The sequence below is a fragment of the Pseudopipra pipra genome, chromosome Z (genome assembly GCF_036250125.1).
Source record: "Pseudopipra pipra isolate bDixPip1 chromosome Z, bDixPip1.hap1, whole genome shotgun sequence".
Classification (NCBI taxonomy): domain Eukaryota; kingdom Metazoa; phylum Chordata; class Aves; order Passeriformes; family Pipridae; genus Pseudopipra; species Pseudopipra pipra.
In genome coordinates, this window is record NC_087581.1 from 56,913,563 (window position 1) to 56,926,924 (window position 13,362).

At 39.1% G+C, this 13,362-nt stretch overlaps 1 protein-coding gene across 3 annotated transcripts in view; it reads left to right on the forward strand.

Moving 5' to 3' along the window:
* Positions 1 to 13,362, forward strand: part of TNFAIP8 (TNF alpha induced protein 8) — a 61,483-nt gene that overhangs the window by 22,419 nt on the left and 25,702 nt on the right. The window contains exons 1-2 of one of the 3 annotated variants that reach the window (XM_064642626.1): positions 5,522 to 5,599; positions 7,799 to 7,921. The exons of 1 other annotated variant lie outside the window; for it this stretch is intronic. In XM_064642626.1, the coding sequence (XP_064498696.1) occupies position 7,921 (1 nt within the window). In that variant the 5' untranslated portion in view covers positions 5,522 to 5,599; positions 7,799 to 7,920. Of the gene's footprint in view, positions 1 to 5,521; positions 5,600 to 7,798; positions 7,922 to 13,362 lie in introns of those variants that run through there. One more of the 3 variants, XM_064642623.1, reaches the window with a different exon arrangement.

A 13,362-nucleotide genomic window follows, 5' to 3' on the forward strand; every position in this document is an offset into this window, starting at 1 on the left:
GTTTAGAGTGAGGAAAACTTCTAGCTATGTTTTTAGAAAAGTGTAAGTTCATAGCAGCAAAAGTTGCTAAGGCATATGCTTCACTGGTATCCTTAATTTTTCTGTCACCCAGCCAGACCTTCAACTTTGCAGCAGTGCATGAACTGGGAGGTTTCTAGTACTGTAAAGAACATATCTTTTTCTTAATTAAGAGCTTAATATGTTCTGAGGTTCAAAGGTAGAGTAAGGAAACTGCAGAGGAATCTGCCCCCTGGCATTTTTTTTTCTCCACTGTCAGATAGATGCTTACTGATAGCTGATTTCTCCAGCTCCTTTCAGAGCAGGTAAGATTAAGTCAGGTGGCAGAGTACTCTCTGGCATTCAGAGAATTCATAAATCACCTTTCTGGTGATTTCCTTGTATGTATGATCATGTGTGTCAGTCACTCTGCTTCAAAAATAGTTTAAAACATAAATTATTTCTTTTAATAGTTTGAAGTTTATTCCTTTAGTACTTTAAAGCTCATTTCTTTAAATTTTAGTTTATTTGTACTCATACAACCTCAAGATGCTTCCTTTTATACAGGGACATGAAAGCATGTAACCATGCTTTGTTCTTCATCTGCTGCAGTTCAGTGATTTCTCAAATAGTGTTCACCCTACCACCTCAGTCAAAGGTGGCATATACCTCCAGCATCTGCTGCTACCAGAGTTTGGGGCCTTTCCCAAAGCTTTTGAAATGTGTGGTGACAAGTCTGAAGACTGACAAAGGCTCTGAGGCTTTCTTCTGGTGTCTGAATGCTACAAAGATTGGAATAGGCTGCTGCCAGATGTCTAAAGCAATGAATATCAACGTGTTCTACCTAAATGAAATTCTTGGAAAGCACAAATTTCACATGGTTTTACTGCTTAACTTGGTGTCTTCTTTATCCATCTTGAACTCACTTGCCTGGTACTATTGACTGTGAAGAAGATAGCTTTACTCTGCTCTTTTGACAGAAATCTGCATATGCTTGTGTTAAAGTTTGTACTGCCAAGCTACTAAACACAACAAATGTTAGCACAACAAATTGAAATAATTTTATATTCAAGTATTTGCATATAAACTATTGAAATAGTTTATATTCACTAGACTTAAATGCTTAAAATAATTTCCTTTCCTCAAAGAAGTAAGCTGATTCCATTACTCTTCCAGAAGATCATCTTGCTTTGAATTTTCCCTACAAGAGATGCTGGAATCACAACTGCGAGGATAGAGCTTTGCCATTGAGGTGTTCCTCTTCATTTTCTTCCCTGTCTCTGAAAGAAGCTAAACCATAATTTCACCTTCTCTAGAACCGCAAACTCTGCCTCTGTTACTTAACATTACGACGAGTTGTACTCATCCATATATTCAGAAAAGGAAGCAGCGCTGTTGCTGATACTCTTCCTGTCTTGACCTCCAGCTATCTCACCACCACGTCTTTGGACGCCTGCCAGAAGTGGTGTGTTTTTCTTCTTCCTGTGTTATGCATTTGGACACAGAATGTACATTTTCCATTTCTTTGCAGTGGTATAATCGTGAACATCAATTCTTAGATTTATGATATCCTGCCTAACTGTAGTGGAGTGTGTGATGCCATCAGCTGCCATATTCCACATAAAATGATGCAAGGCATCAACAGTCCCTGAAGATAGCTGTGATTGCAGTCATTCTGAGAATTTTAAGTTCTTTCTGAATGCTGCAAGGCTAGACAAGGGCTTTTTGGGGGGAGCAACCTATCCAGATTCAGATGACATGGAAGCTACTCTCTTCAGCTTAGTAGTACACTTGGGTGGTTAAGGCACAGCATTTTTGTGTACCTCTGCACAGCAGCTCCATGCAGTGTGGAGGGATGTCTAGCATTTGCCCACTGAATGAACAGCTATCATGCTTTAGTGTTGACAGTCAACAACCATAATATATCATATAAACAAAAGTATGAGATCTTTTTCCTATGTAGGGAAGTCATTGACTTTTGGGAGGTTGTCTTACAACATAACTCAGTTTGGTTGAACATCTGGGCTGCTAGTGAGAGGTCCAGGACAAAAGCTCAAAATAACACAACTTGAAATAAGAATTCCTAGGCCTTACCTTTCTTTTTTACTTTAAAGAACAGTGGCTTTTCTATTTCTGAGCCTACTGATTCCTAGCAGTGCATCTGGATGCCTTCCTCCCTGCTCAGTCTCAGGTAGTGTTCACCCTACCACCTCAGTCAAAGGTGGCATATACCTCCAGCATCTGCTGCTACCAGAGTCTGGGGCCTTTCCCAAAGCTCTTGAAATGTATGGTGACAAGTCTGAAGAGTGACAAAGGCTCTGAGGCTTTCTTCTGGTGTCTGAGGCTTTCTTCTGGTGTCTGAATGCTACAAAGATTGGAATAGGCTGCTGCCAGATGTCTAAAGCAATGAATATCAACATGTTCTACCTAAACGAAATGAGGTATGAGTTTTCACTGAGCATTTCTGCCTCATCTTCAAAAAACTGTCAGGAATCCTGGGAATGCTGGGACAGCTTCCCTTACCAAATGCTTCCCCATGTCAACTAGACTGTCTCAGATGCATTAATGTGTGTGTTTCTCAGCCCCACGAATTTTGCTTGTCAGTTTTAAACACAGGGTTAGTCAAATTAGTTCCTTAGTATTTTCTTTTGATCAGGGATAGCATTTCACAGGGCACCTTAATCAGGCATTGATATCTTTTGGAGAGGAGCCTTTCAAGGTTGCAACCTTGAGTGGTCTGCTGTTTCTTCTGGGGGACAAGGATGGTGAACATGAATGAGCACTTGTTTGAAGGAGATGCGAAGGCTGTTTATTAATCACTACAGATAATTCCAGATATGTTCCATATTCTTATTCATAGTCCTCTGGCTTTCTGCCTCAAGTGCTGTCAACTTATTCTAATATTCAAAGACTGTAAAGAGACCAAGAATCCAGCAGCATGTTCCAGCTATTTGAGTCCTCCCAGAGGGAGAAGATGGAGCACTTCTCCTGACCCAGCATCTCCAGTCGTACTTAGTCATAATGTGAGTGGTATTGGTTACTGCCAACATAAACAATTAGGAATACAGCGGAGTTAAATTTGGAAGGCATTATGCTTTGTGAATGAAGTGTGCATGTCTTAGGACTATTTCTGAACAGTATACCAGGGAGACAGTTGTTTAATACAGCTGTCTTATTTTATAATAAATCAAGGTTTATGCAGACCAGAATAATGACACAGGCTTGTGGTAGGGTGCTGAATATATTCAAAACAAACCTTTGGGCTAAAAAGAAATTACTTAATTTTTGTAATGAAACTGGTTCCCAAAACTTTGTAATCACCAAAATGTATATAAAAGTAGAAATACATATTTCATTTTGATGGCATATCAGGTATTGCAAATATCGTTAAACAAGAGCCTTAAGAGTGCCTTCACAGATGCTGACTGTTGATGTGTTTTGTCACTACCTGGACTGTTGCTAACCTTTTTTTTTTTTTCCCCTGAGGGTATATCAGACACTTTGATCAATAGAGCTAGTCTCCGGTTCACTGCAAAAAGAGACACTGTTTAGTTGTTGGGGGTTGTTAGTTCTGCTGAGGTGCAGAAGATACAGTTTCATTTGTCTTATTTAGTCAAAATAACATTTATGTCTAGTTTGAGTTTTAGCATAAACCATCTGTGAATAATTAACTTCCCTATGAGGGAGTTTTAGAGTAGATATTTGTAGTTACTCTGTTTTTACCCTATGAAATCAGTGCTATGTCAAAGGAAAAATTTGTTGCTTTATACCAGAGGGTTTTGCTGTAAGAAATACGGGGGTGGGGGGTGGAAATTGCTGCCTCATTTCACAGCATGGATAAGGGGATTTCAGCACACTGCTCTGCGTCAGGCATCAGCACCCTTGAAGAGAGCTGGACAACTTAAATGGGATTCACAGCCACCAGTAGGTTAGGTAAGGACTTTCCTGGGCATCAGTAGGAGAAATTGACATGCATGAGGTCCTAGCCTCTCTCTGGAGAGAGATGTCCTACTTCACATGGAAAGGTACTGCCTGTTTCAAAAAAAAAATCATATCCTGGACCTCTGAAACAAGGCCTTTCCGTTCATGGAAGTTGCTAATGCATTAATTTGGACTAAATGTCATTTGTGGGGTTTGTTTTTCTTTATATACTGAGGTTAGAAATAGCTTCAAGATAATAAAAGGGTTCTTATTTCAAGTCTCAGTCAAGGTCGAGCATTTGTAATCCAGTTCAATTTTGAATTCATTTAGAAACCAATTGGTGAAAAGCCGTAAGTAGGTTTGAGTTGGAGATCAGATAAGATGAGCATAAATCTTTGTGGTCATCAAGTACATTACTTTCTTTCAGATCTTTGTTGCACAAATGTTATTAACTATGAGTGGTTTCTGGGTTTTGTTGTGCACATTGGTCTGAGTACATCTATAGTTCTGCAAAGAATTTTAAAGCTGGATTTAGAAGAAGGAGATAGCATTAATGTGTAACACTCTTCAAAAGGTAAATATTCATAGATTCTGTATTTTAAAGGATCCGGAAGAAATAGACAGACAGGAGGTACCACACAGGAGCTCCATGTGTGCATGACTGCATCATCAGTGAAGGCTCTGTAGAATCTCTGTTGTCCAGAATCATGCAGGGGATACTGACATTTGTTATACCTTAGGACTTTAAAATGCAGCATTTCTCCCTGAGTGTACTTGCATGCTTCTTAAAAGCTAGAGAAATAAGAAAATCAAGTTCACAACTCTTCAGACAAAACAACAGTGTTTGTCAGAAATCAGTTGTCACAAAATTTCAGTTTTGAGTAGTAATTTCTTAAAAAGTTTTTGACATTCCTTTTCTCCAAGTTTTATATTAAGACAGATTTACTTTATTGGTGTTAGATACTTGCATATTTTAGTGTAGTAGGTTATTTTTTCTTTATTTGCCTATTCATTCACTATTAAGTGTTTGTATTTCACCTGTTAATGATAAATATTTGAATAAAGACCAGAAATCCACTATGACAAATTGGAATTTTTCATTTTTTCCTTGCAGTCATTAGGATCAACATTATCCTTAGGTTTTTTGTGATGCTTGTGATTTTTGCAAAGATGTTTTCTCTTCTTTATCCCTGATTCACTTTGATAGACTGATATACTTACTTAAAGATTTCCAGATATGGAGTCTGCTGTGTTTAAGTTCCATAGGAATTTTGGAAAGAAATTAGATTATCTGTGCAGTGACTGTTGAGGAGCTGTCAAGGATTGGTCACAAGCTTGAAGGTCAGTCTGCATTTACAGTATAAACTATGGAGTGAAAATGACAGAGAATTGTGAAACCAAACACTCAGGAAATGGGGAAACATGGTGGCTTTAGTATTATGTTGCCCAAACATGTTCACTGTTTACTCTCAGGTGAGTTCCTTCTGGCTTTTTCCTGATGTTAAAAATAAGCTGTGTTATGTAGATGTTGGAATAATCTGTTTTGGGAAGACATTGCATTAGCGTTGAGTCAAATATATTTGTAACCTGGCCTCATAATGCTACACTTCAGCTCTGCTTTTCGGTTCATCGACTAGACTTGCTGCTGTTCTCTACATGCAGTCAACTGTTCTGAGATCAAGTAAGCCTGTTTGGTTATAAAAATCCCATTTGAATGAAACAGCTCTGTAGCCAAGTGAATTTATGAGCTTTGTGCTAAATAGATGCTGTTTTATTGCTTTCAGTTAATGTGTTTTCTGGTGCCATTCTCTTAGTTCCACGGTTAAGACAAGCATGTAATTTCTGGTATTTGTTAAAGAATGGAGATTTGGTTTTTTCAGTTTCAGTTACAGACATGAAAAACTTGATAACTCTGCACTGGCTTAAAATATGGATCGAGATTTTGGGGAAAATCTTACTTGATTAGATAGTGTTGTTTTGAGTAATGGGAATGTTAAAGTGGTGTTTAAGTGGTGGCAGTTCCTGCTTCTTCTGTTTTGATGGGGAATGTGAATGCATTTGTACATACATTTAGGATTAAATGCTCTAAGGCAACCAGGAAGTAGAAAACATAGATTAAGTACTTCTTTTACTTTCATACACATCTAAAAACATGGTAGGCAGTTGTCTCTACCCAGCACTGATTAAACTAGAATATCCTAATTTTTCTTATTGCATCTCTTTCTATAAATTACCTGCATTTTTAAAAAAATGTCTTCTAGAGGTTTTAATTGACATGCAGAAAAAATATTTGGCGGAAAAATATTGGAGAGGGGTGTGGTCCTGAGATAATTGCAGTTTTACAGTGTACGGAGACATCAGCTATTATCTAATTTTAGGTATACCGTCCTTTCTTCACCATTTGAATTGCTCTTAGTTTTCAGAAGAAAATAAACAAATGTTCTGAACTTTTGAATTCTGACAGAATTAATGAGACGCTGACTTCTCCTGGGAGTAACATGAAGAAAAGCCTAATACTTGGGATTGTTTTGCTGGCCAAGTTGAGGTTGTATGTGCAGTCTTTATCCATGGCACTCCTTGTTTATGGTGGGCATTTTAATTCTGCACAGTAGATCACTACTATTTGAGGCTTCCTGACATCAGACCTGGTATCACAGCTAGATATCAGGTGAGAGGCCGTCAGGATTCCCAATGACTTGATGAGTGCTGGAACTCATCTCTCCCTTCCCACACTGTCCTCCCTACTGCTCTTTCACCCCATCTGTACCGTGTTGGGGACGCAGGAGCTTTCGGCATAGCCACTTCTTCACTGAGCTGACTACAGTGAAGAGTCCCCCTTATCCTGTTTGAATTCCTGAAACAGAAGAGACCTACTCCAGTCCAGGCCCCTGTTTCATCCACTGTCCCCCTCAATGATCCATTGTCCCCCTGATTTATCCAGTGTCTCTGGCTGCAAAAGAATCCTGCGTGTTCGGTATGAAGAAGGGCTGACACCGACTCTGTAGCTGGAAAGTTGAGTTATAAGTAACTCAATGCCTCCCCTCTGAAGGAAGAAAGAATTATCCCATTTCTGGAAGAGCAATGGCAGGATAGGGAAAGGAAAAGCATGCAGGCAGAGCAGGGCTGAAGCAAGTCTTGGCAGGCAGAAGCAGAGAGCAAGGGGTGAGTATCATGAGTAGCACAGTTGTATCCATATTTTGAAGTGACACTTGAAATTTTAGTGTGGTTTTAACTTCATGGAGCCAAGCTGTTACCACTGTAACATCTGCTGTATTGCAGTCTTAGTAAGTATCATCTAGATATTTTTTTTTTTCAAACATATCTGGCATTTGGGTTGGAGAAAATGATAGATATTTTTTGGTGCTGCCTGATGTTCTGATGACTGATATCAGATGATGGCCGCCACTTCAGAAGCCTTTAGTTCTCCAGACTTGCCATTCTGGCATGCAGAGTCACAATTTCAGCCTTTCTGTGTGAGTTACAATATGAAATGCTATTGCCAGGCTGTACGTGAAGCCTCTCACTTGACATTTGTACCACTCTGTGCTGCTGGTCCTGCTCTGTTCCCTAGACTGGAGCAAAACACAGTCCTGAAGACCAGCTCTGTTTGACTCAGGATACTGTTGCCACCTCGTGGCACTGGTCAAAACCACCAGCAAATGCTCTGTGATCTAAATCAGTCACTGACAGATGTCACGAGTGAGGTGAATGTGGGATGCACAGAGGGGAGTGGGTGGATTTCTTATGAGACTTCATCTTTGTGCAACGCTTGGAAGTTTGTTACATGGGATTTCTGATCAAAGTGCCAGATTCTTATGTGCCAAGAGTGGCAGAGTCAATGGCAATCTTTATTTGTTTTCTTGTCCCATTTGTTTTCTAGAGTGGACAAAGATATCGGCTATTGTCCATACTGAGCCTCAGATTTTGGAAACACATTGTGAAGTCCTCAGCCTTTAGGAAGAATTGCAGTAGCACAGCCCTGACAGACCATCTGCCTGAACAAGTAAATCATCTTAGTTATGTGCCAGTAATTCAGCTTTCTGCAGATGAGATGTTGAGCAATAAGTCTAAGAAGGCTTGTTTAGATTTTGTTATCCAGATTTTTTTTTTTTGAAAGTGAATACTTGAAATAGTTCATGAAAGTATTGCAATAACCCTGTGAAATGGTAATCAGTTTGGCCTGACCTCAGAATGCAAACTGTGTTATAATTGTTGCTAAAGCATTCTAAGAGCTGAAGTAAGAGTTTCCTGTAAAGTGGATAAAATCCTTGAAAGGTTAGACATGCTTCTACTAAATAAACTCATCTAGGCTCCAGCTAAAATTTTGATGTGTTTTGTTTGTTTTTATTGGAACTTAGAGCAATCAATAAAAGTCCAATATTGAGATTTTAATGTAATGTTGAAACGCTAAGCAGAGTTTATATCTGAAATTTGCCTACATTGCTCACTAGTGTAAGCCTGCTTAATATAGGGGAAAATGATCAAGGTAAGGAATTTTCAGTTGTCATAACTAGATTAGAGATCATCCAAGGCCGCCTTTTTGAGAGAAATGTTTACTTTCAGCCACAATTCATTTATTATATATTTATATTAAAAAAAAATCAGAGAGCTAGTTTAGGTTAAAATTCTTCTAGCCAAAGGAAAAAAAAATTAAAGGTGAGCTATAACTGGGATCTTCTCTAAGTGGACACCACATGCCTATACTGGTATGGTAGATGTAAAGGAAGAAGAAGCAGAAGATGCTTCTGCTCTGGTGGACAAGTCCCTCTCACTTGGACCAGCCTGAAGTACTGTTTTCTAAAGTATGTTTTAGTTACAAAAATGGCACCGTAAACTGGGGAAAGCAAGTGCTGAAAATCTTCCCTCCCAGAGTGCCATCAATGATGAACTCTTAAATTTCTTTGGGTATTGATTTTTCAGTACTTGTTCAGCATAGTCTTAGTTAATATTTTCCTAGAAGAAATCCAGCTCTTGCAAGGACTCTTCCAGATTCTTTGTGGCCTCAGTCTAAGCTTTAGGCAAATAATAAACTGATTTAAAGCTAATTTGGAACAAGCAGAAATCAATATGATTCTTTGAATGAACACCATATAATTAGATACATCTGGCTTGTGAATGTAAATTATAACTAAACTGAATTTTTAAAGAGCAAACTCTGCTTAGGTTTAATATCCATTTAAATCTCCCTTTTAATCTCTTAATTAAATTTGAACTAAAAGGAGATTTATTCACATAGCTTGGCATTTTTTACTTTTGTTTTATTTGAAATTTTATCTAGATAAGATTCCATTTGATATGCAAGTGGTGTTTTGACTGTTTGCATGATCAGTGGCTTTGGCATCTGAGAGAAAAAGGGCATAGTTTGATTGTTACACATTAGCAAAATACTTGGATCGTTTGCTTGGGACTGGAACACAGCCCTCACAAACCAAGACACATGTGTTTTGCCACATGTAAACTGTTTTTATATGAACAAAAACCTTCCTTTTTTAAGCTAATATTCAATTTTTTGTTCTATCAACATCACTGCCATACCTTAAAAAAAAAAAAAAGAAAAGAAAAAAGGACCTTATTAGCCATATGCTCCAGTAGCACTGTTTAAAATGTGCTGTATTTAACACTAGTTCAGGCACTTTGTTTTCAAGCTCTTACTAACTTTTGGCTATGTGATACTAGATTTTCTGTTTTTAATTAAAATATCCCTTTTCATTTAAAATTGTTCTCATAGTGTTTTGATGCATAAGTATCCGGCAATACCTCTTATGCCTTTCTGAGAGCAGATCTGGTGTAAGTATCTCTTCTCATGGCCTGTGGTGATGCTGTCAGTTTCTGTGCAGCACATTGACTCCCTCCTACTTGTCTGGGGAGTCTGTGATGCTTTGGCACGATTCCTGTTTCCAATGCAGGGTTTTTTTCAGATTTATGTTTTTGGTGCTCTGCCTCTCAGATTTCTTAGACCTTGCTTTAGTTTTCACAAGGGCTGCAACTTCATATGGTAACACAACCATTTCATAAGAATTTTATCATAAACTACTGCTTGGAAGCTTATTTTGCTATGTGACAGAACTAGGTCGGATCTGCTGTACTCTTTACCATCTTCCTACCTCTGTTAACGTAGGTCTCTTTCTCACTGTCTCATTCTCTTCAAAGCTAGTCTTTGTTTGGCGTAGCAGTGTTGTCAGGAACAATCTGTGTGTGACCCTTTTAAAAGAAAAAAATTAAAATAATGAGTGCAGTTTTTGATATTGGAAGAAATAGTGCTATAAGCCAGTGTCAGTACCTGTTGTGATGTTTGGTGCAAGGCAAGACACCTTGTCTTTAACTTCTGTCACATTCTCTATGAATTCCCAAACATTCAGCAACTGTCACTGTTGACCACCTCCTTCTGGATAGCTGTGCTGGTTTTGGATGTGATAGACAATTTTCTTCACAGTACTTTGTATGGGGCTGTGTTTTGGATTTCTGTTGGAAACAGGGTTAATACAGGGATGTTTTCATTACTGCTGAGCAGTATTTACACAGTGCCAAGGCCTTTTCTGCTCCTCACCCCACCCCAGCAGGGAGTGGGCTGGGGGTGCACGAGTTGAGAGGGAACACAGCTGGGACAGCTGACCCCAACTGACCCAAGGGATATTCCATAGCATATGGTGTTGTACTCAGCATATAAAGCTGGGGGAAGAAGGAGGAAGAGTGGGACATTCAGAGCAAAGACGTTTGTCTTCCCAAGTCACTGTTACTCGCGATGGAGCCCAGCTTTCTCAGAGATGACTGAGCACCCACCTGCCCATGGGAAGTGGTAAATGAATACCTTGTTTTGCTTTGCTTGTGTTTGTGGGTTTTGCTTTTCCTACTAAGTTTTTAGTATCTCAACCCACAAGTATTCTCACTTTTGCCTTTCTGATTCTCTCCTTGTCCCACCGAGTGGGAGTGAGTGAGCAGCTGTGTGGGGCTGAGTTGCTAGTTGAGATTTAACCATGACAATAGCAACCAAGTAATTGAATATTATTTGACATGTTTGCTCTTGAGAAATTGTTTTATATTTGCTTATGCATTGAAACCTTGTCTTCAGTAACTGCTAACTACTGGATAAATAAACTCGTCTCAGTGCATGGTATCTACATGACTACAATCAAATCTCTCATTTTTAGTGGTTTTGTACTACATGATACCTATAGTCAAGAAATCACAATTACATCAGAGTTCACATCTCAAAAGTCACAGTGTTGCTCTGTGTGTAAATTTGCAGAATAATTTTGAAGAGAAAAGGTAAGCCAGAGAAACACCTTCTGAGTTGAGAACAGTCTTGTACCTTGGCAGTGACAATGCTGATTGTGAGGTCGAAAGGTGGGGATCAGTCTGAGCCAGCATCCCAGACTTGTGCTGAGGCTGTGCTGTGACTGAATAGTCCAACACTTAGTGGCAGATGCAGATAAGGTTTATGAACTGTATTTTGAGGCTAAATGAAGGTGTTTCCTCACCTCTTAACCACAGGAGCTTTTGAGTAGAGTCCATGACACCTTAAAAACAACTTTTCTTGCTATTTGGAATCTTAAAATCTCAGCATGTTTGTAGCAGGGACACAGGTTTGGAAGATGGTTAGTTTTGTGTTATTTTCTTGCACTGTCAGCTCTGAAAATACATATATGTGATTGAGAGTATTGCATAGATGAGACAGATGGCACATTCAAATGTTGTAGCAAGGTTATGTTCAGTATTAAGCAGGTTAAACTTTATGAAGCCTTTTGTGCCTTCCTGCCCTCTCTCTGTCTGTTTTCTGTCAGGGGCAGAAGAGATGAGGTGAGGACTATAAGGGAAGTTTTTACTGCATCCACATGGAAACCACATCTGTCCCCTGCATGTCACCACATGCTGCTGCTTATTCTGCCAGTTCATTATCAGAAGGTTTTAGACATATTTTTGTTCAGCTTACTCTGTAGTGAAGCCCTAGATTTTGCTTAATTTGTCTGAAGGCCACTCCAGCAGTGTGGTGTGGGTTCATTCAACACCAGATGTGCTATGTATTCCTTTTGCCATTTGAAAATGAGAGAATTGATAGAGCTCAATAAACCAGTAGCAGGGTAGAGAATGAGTGTTTTAACAGGAAGGTCTAGAAACAGGAAAGGAGGACAACACTGAGAATAGGATGAAGTGCTGGATGCCAAGCAGATGCTATGAAGATGCTGTGGAGGGATCCCGTGATATAATTGTCAGGTGACAGTTATATGTTATAATTTTTAACTGTTATAATTAGCTTTTTATAATTTGTTAACCATATGGTAGAAGCATACAACAGATCTCCCCAACAGGTGGAAGTATTGAGAGGGCTTCAACAAGTGCCACAGTCATCTGCATTGGTCTGAAGTCTGTTGTGCGAAGGGAAAAAAATGAGTTAACAATAAGGAACAGCAAGCAGTGACAATCAGACCAAACCCAGGAGTACACATATTTTTGAGATCTGGCTTATAGCTCAATGTGCTAATGTTTTGTTTGTTTCTCTAGCTTTCAGTGGACTTAATTTTACTAAGACAAAAACAATATCTGGAAGTTTATGTACAGAAAGAAAAATGTCTTAAAAATTTCTGCGCTGTAGATAACTGAGATTTTAGAGTCATGCTGTTATATGGAAACACTGAATAGTGTATGCTGAAAACAGGATTTTTGACGCTGATTGAAAGCTAAGCTCTGTCCAGGTTATCTTGATATATGTCTAGTTTATGGTAGAAGATAATAAAACAGGAGTAAAGTCTGGCTACACCAACAACAGATGGGCTGTTTACCTGATATTTTTTGCTACAGAACTGTGTAAACCGCGACATTAAAATCACAATTAGTCAAAACCTTCTTTTTACTCAACTCCAAAATAACCAAATTGCATAAGAGTTGGAGTTTGGTTTTGCTGTGTTCACATCTCACGGACAATGCATATTGCACTTTCTTTTGCAATAATGGGAGTAATACAGCTACAAATGGTGTTGCTTTATCTCTATGTTAGGAAATAACTTTAAAATAGCTTCTTGGTGTGCTAACTTAAATTTCTATGTGTAACTATTTAAGTTACTGAAATCAGAACAACTTAGATACAATGCAAGAAAACTGCAACTTTACTGTTTCCTGTGACTCTGTACTACTCTCTCCACACCTTTCCTCTCCCTGTGCACCATCATGCACACGCAGTGTCTGTGTGTGACAGCAGCAGCAGGCACAGCCAGCAGGTCAGGTCAGGGCTGCACTGTTTGGCACCTGGAAAGGTGTTTGGCAGGTGGGTTTCTGCATCCTAGGAGATGGAGAGTGCTGGAAGAGGCAGCAGTTCCTCCTTTTGTGCTGCAAGATCTCAGTGCTCTAAGACCTCATCTACCAGTCTGAACTAACAGAGAAGGGCTAGAAAACAAAAATATTTCCTGTTTTATAAACCTGAAACTCAGCACAGTTGTGATCTGCCTGCCT